General features: G+C 56.0%; 2 protein-coding genes across 2 annotated transcripts in view; both read right to left on the reverse strand.

The window, feature by feature from the left end:
* FAM219B (family with sequence similarity 219 member B) overlaps positions 1–190 on the reverse strand; it is a 2,776-nt gene extending 2,586 nt beyond the window's left edge. The window contains exon 1 of the mRNA XM_035335940.1: positions 125–190. Within this exon, the coding sequence (XP_035191831.1) occupies positions 125–190 (66 nt within the window). The remainder of the gene's footprint in view (positions 1–124) is intronic.
* Positions 191–501: 311 nt separating this feature from the next.
* The window catches only part of LOC118172292 (cytochrome c oxidase subunit 5A, mitochondrial), an 8,572-nt gene continuing 3,814 nt past the window's right edge, over positions 502–5,259 (reverse strand). Inside the window, exons 3-6 of the mRNA XM_035336121.1 lie at positions 3,411–3,527; positions 2,421–2,542; positions 2,010–2,132; positions 502–652 (exon numbers count right to left, since the gene is read on the reverse strand). Of these exons, the coding sequence (XP_035192012.1) occupies positions 2,019–2,132; positions 2,421–2,542; positions 3,411–3,527 (353 nt within the window). The 3' untranslated portion in view covers positions 502–652; positions 2,010–2,018. The remainder of the gene's footprint in view (positions 653–2,009; positions 2,133–2,420; positions 2,543–3,410; positions 3,528–5,259) is intronic.

Consider the following 5,259-nt stretch of genomic DNA (forward strand, 5'->3'; position numbering starts at 1 on the left):
CATACACCCCCAGCCCTATATAACCCCGCACAGCCCTACACAGCCCCCGACAGCCCCACATAGCCCCACAGAGCCCCCCGCAGCCCCCCACCCCCCCCCAGGCCCCCCCCGCCCCGCCCCTCACCGCCCGGCCCCGCCCCGCCCCCTCCCGGCCCGCAGCCCCGGGCCCGCCGCCGCCGCCCGTCGCCATGGCCGCGCGGCTCCGCCCCCTCCGCTTCCCATTGGCTGCGCTGGCGGGCGGGGGCGGGGCCTGCGGCGCGCATGCGGGGCTGAGGTGGGGGGCGCTGTGCACCTCCAGCAGGCTCCGGGCGGCCGCCGCGACGCCCCTCAAAGGGTCCGGGGCGAAAGGGTTCCGGGGCTGGTTTATTTATATTTTTGTTCATATTTTTGCTGTTCTTTGCCCGAACTCCTCAGCCCCGCAGTCCGCCCCCCCCGCGCACACGCTTTGCTGCTAGCACAGCAGGGTTGCAGCCCCCCATCTCCAATAACCACACCAGGTCGGTCAGGCCAAACTTCCCTTTATTAGGCCGGGCCCGCACCGCAGCATGGCGGCGCCATGAAGTTAGGTGAAACAAGAGGCCGCTTAACACCGCAGCCCCGCGGCGGCTGCATACAATCAGGTTGTGTCAGGAAAAATGCTCAAGTAATGCACCTGCAACGGAAAAAGACAGAAAAGCCCTTAGAAAGCGGCCCGTTACCTCACCAGCTCCCGCACACGTCACCGCCCCCGCTCACCTTCACACAGAGCCCAGCCCTAAGGGTCACATTAAAAAAATAACCCAGAATATGACAAAAAGGCTGGGATTTGACACTGGCTGTCTCCTGAGTTAAGAGACTGCCTTCGCATAACTCAGGTTCCACGAGAAGTTTGGTTTCGGGCCTTACTTCAGTCAGGGCTGCTGCACGAACGGCCTCAACTAAACCTAACGACGGGTCCTCGCTAACCACAGGAGCTCACTAACAATGCCTCCACGTCTTACAGCTCCTGCATAACCCTGGCATTGACGCTGCAGGTCTAAACCTTTGTTACAGCCCTTCCGAGTTTATACAGTGCTCAGAATTCAGCTTTTTAAGGCAGTAAAACAAGCGGCCTCCCGGAACTCGAGGCCCCTGCCATCGGGATCAAACGCTACACACCGCTCCTGGCATTATCCGTGGGCGTCCCGCACACGGGTCAGTTAAGCCCTGGCTGTGCTACAGCTCATCTGTTTGTTCTGTAAGCACGGGGTCCTGCAAATTAGCAGAAAAGATGCTATTTTAAGTGCAAGGTAAAGAAACTTCAGGGTTGTTAGGTGACCGCCAGCTGTGGGGCTCATTTGCTAGAATGAGAGAGAAAGGAGCACTTCCCCATTTTCTAAATCGGCTACAATAAAATGAAAGCTTGAGCACTTCCAGAGGAAATGATCCTTCCATTTGCTAAAAAGGCTTCTCAGGAAAAGCTGATGAGAAGCAAAGGCCGACACCCTGCCAGCCAGGCGCTACAACACCACTTTGTCCTGGCAACTCAGCTCTGGAGGCCTGAGCACCTTTGGAAAACATGACCGGCTCTTCTAGAAGGGCTGTGGTTACAGGTGGAGGGTCAAACACCTCAATTTTCCCCATCAGTGTGCGCGCACTCCCGATTTAGAGTTCCCCACGCCTTCAGGACATTGCAGGAGACATCCCAGGGCTGCACAGTCCCGCTGGAACTGCTCTGTGTCGTGGGTCTTGCCACTTAAACCACGATCAAGCGTCACAATAAAACCTCGTTCTCTCTTCAATGCTCAGATTTCCCAGTTACAGCTAGGGAACTGCAAACATCCCCTTTGTGTCACAAGGCCATATGTTTTTCAGACATGTTTCAGTGTCACTAAAGTGAAGCCTTCCTATCGAGAACCTCGATATGAGCCTGAACTTCCTTGCCTTCATGCGTTTGTGGAAGGCTGTGAGGAGCCCTCTGGCTTTGCCAGAGGAGTTTTGAGGTACAGGAGTCCCACACCAGGCGCCTGGGAAGCGAGAGCATCCCTTACCAACATGGTTTATGCTTTGTCCAGGCCCAGTTCCTCTGGAGTGGAGATTCCTAGTTCACTCAAAGTTGGTCTAAGTTCCTGGATAACGTACGGATAGATTTCCTTGTGAGGTCCTGCCTTGTCCTACGAGAAAAGGAAGGCTGTTAGTCGGAGAGCAAGTCCACCACCCTGCAAATCCAACACCAAAGTCCCCCCGCCGATCCCGATCACCGATTTTCAGAGTATTAGCAGTGACGCCGCTCCCTGTGTAACCTCAGCTGGATGTGACAAGTGCTGCACCACACGAGACTAACGCCTAGCCGAGGGACACTGCATGTTGTTTCCAACCTGTTCCCTCTGCACCGCCAAGAGGAAACCTAGGAAAACTCTGCAGAAAGCAGCGGCTGCACCCCGCGCCCCCGTCCCGCTCACCTTCACCACCTCCAGGATGCGGACCGCGCTGGCAAAGTCGTTTAACCGTCTGCACGCCCTCAGAGCTGCGTCGATGATTTTTGGTTCCGGAACCAGGTCGTAGCCCACGAGCGTGTTTATGCCTGTGAGCACAGGGAAACATCGAGTAGCTCGGCCCAGGGTATCAAAAGGAACCTGCTAAGCGTTGTTTTGCTCCAGTTCATGAAAGAATTAATAATTAACACACCACCAGGAGCATCCAACAGGCACTTGGATTGCTATTTTGAGCACACACACACCCCAAGGGCTTTCTTTTGCTCTTCTCCCTCTCACTGCTATACCCATAACCAGCTTCTAAGTTAATTTTGTGAAATCCCAGTGGGCCAGTAACATCCACGCTCCCCAAAGTCGTGTATGTGGCAAGCCAGCTACGGAACCGTGAAGAAATCCCAACGGCTTTGTTCCTCCTGGTGCAATGCAGGCAGCCTGTTCCCTTCCTCTCCCTAAAGGGGAAGGGCCCAACACTGGTCACCCGAGTCATGCGGGAACGATCCCTCTGGCGGTTATTTTAAGCCCTAATTATGATAGTTTAATAGCAGCTGGCAACTCCACAGCAAGCAACGTGTGGAGACAACCAAACAGTCTGCAGCAAGTTACGGCCAAGCCACTCGCTCAAAGCCCAAAGAAAAGCGTGTGTGGTCTCCCATTAGGCAACAGCTGAGCTCAGAAACTTTCCTCAGAGCCAGCGTTTCTCTCCCTCTCAAAGACCAGGAGTTAGAATGTATGTTCTGGGGCACTAGAATTAAAAAAAAAAACCTGTGTTCCTACTGCCTTGTACCCTCTTTTGCCTCATTTTCCATGCCGTAGTTCCTTCCAACATCCTCGTTGGGTCGGTGAGGTGCCATCGCCCGCCGCAGCGAGCTCATTCACCATGCAGAAGCCCTTCTGACTCCAGATTCCAAACAGAACTGGATCTTCTGCAGGCCACCCCTCCCTTTTCTTTCAACATACCTTTCCTTAGCTCCCAGGCGTCGATATCTGGCTTGTTGAAATACGTCACCCAGCGAGCATCGAACTCCTCGTCCGACTCCTGCGACCCATGGGAGTAGCAGCGGGCGTGCAGCACGGCTGGATGCAGAGAGAGGAGGAGACTGTGAGCCAGCACAGAAGCGTACTTTAGCCCTGATCGAGGGAGCAGAAGCTATAAAAACACACATCTCACTCATGGCGCTGCATTCGGATCGGTACTCAGCACCAGGCGAGTGCCGCTCCTTAACTAACAGCTGTGTGCTTCGTGGCACGGCGCGCCCTGCCCTCAGGCACAGACTTCCACAGCATTCCCTGAGCCTCCAGTCGGAGCAGGATTATTTGAGAGGGGAAAACACGAGAGAAATACAGTTCTGTGCAGCCAGCCCTCCAGAGATGCCTTCTGGGACCCGTTTCCATAAGGCAGAGGAATTTTCCCTCTTTGCAGAGCCCAGCGACCCCTTGTCTGTGCCGTGAGTTCAGCGAGGTTAACGAGCTTCTCAGCAGCCTTCCTCCCGGAAACAAGAGCCTACACCCGCTGCGTTACGTTATCCAGCTACGATGAACGCCCCGATTCATTCTGCAGCATCTTCCCCCTGCAGACGACTCCTGCAATTGCTCGGTGGCTCATCCTGTCAGCCACGAGAGGATTTCCCTGCTCGCACACCGGCCCTGCCGGGCGACTCCTTTGTAACAGGTCGGCGATTCCGTCACGAGTTCCGAGCCGATAAAGGGTTTTTTAGTGTGGTTTTAGGGAAATACACAAAATGAGCACGCCGACATAAGCCCTTGAGGAGTTATTTCTCCCAGCAGGCTACTGAAGAAGAAAAAAACTGCCAAGTTTGGCTGCCTTTTTTTTTTTTTTGTGGCTGGTCTTTTCTTTTCCAGCACAAAGGTCGGAGCAGTTTGCCCGGAGAAACCACAGCCGGGCTACAACCAGAGCCAGGTGCTTCGCAAGCCGCTCTGCCCCTCCAGGAACCTCCCTCTGCCCATGTTTGCAGAGCGCTCACGCTCGGCTGTGACCTTGAGGGCTCGAAGATCCGCTTCCGAGCGGCTCCAGACAGCCGCTCACTTTTCCTTTCCTAACCTGGCGTGAACTACTCACGCTGCCCAGCCACGGAGGGCTCTTTAAAAGGCAAGCAAAACCCCCCACGTGCCTGCACCGTTTGCACGGCTCTTGGGGCTGGGCTGCGTTTTTCCTCCTTTCCCAGCGGTGTCCTTCCTTTTCGCAGACCCCCCGGAGCGGTGCTTTAATTACCTGACGCACAGCGGGACGAGCCGCAGCGCTATCAGGCAATATTTTTAGCCCCACCGAGTGACAGCCCCACCGGATCACAACCCGGGCTTTTAGCAGAATTTATCACGGCCCAGCCTTTGGGCTGCGATCCCGATTCACGCCTGCCCCAAACCATTGTCAGTGGTTTTTGCAGAGATCAGGCAGACGGCCGCCGAGCGGCCCCGACGCCCCCACGCGCACCTTCCCGCTGACCTTCTCCAATGACAGCGCCCGGAGCGCTCCATCTGTACTGCGGCCTCCCCCTCCCGCCGTCATCGCCCTACTGCGAGCGCCCCAGGAGCCCGCACGGCGGGAGCCCAGAGCTTTGTCACCGCTGCCTCCCGGCATTTTTCTCGGTTGACCCACACGTAGCCCCGCATGGGTTTTGTAACCCCGTGGCTCGCAGCTCTCGGATGCTGCCCGAAGGCCTCAGCGTTAAGCAGAAGGACAATGTGACAGACCCCGTCAGGCTGAGCCTTTTTTCCCCGAAGAGGGAAAATGATAACGCAAAGGCTCGTGAGCTTGGGATCTCCGGGGTGCGTTTTTCAATTACTGCTG

This window comes from Oxyura jamaicensis, chromosome 10 (genome assembly GCF_011077185.1).
Source record: "Oxyura jamaicensis isolate SHBP4307 breed ruddy duck chromosome 10, BPBGC_Ojam_1.0, whole genome shotgun sequence".
In the NCBI taxonomy this organism is placed as follows: Eukaryota; Metazoa; Chordata; class Aves; order Anseriformes; family Anatidae; genus Oxyura; species Oxyura jamaicensis.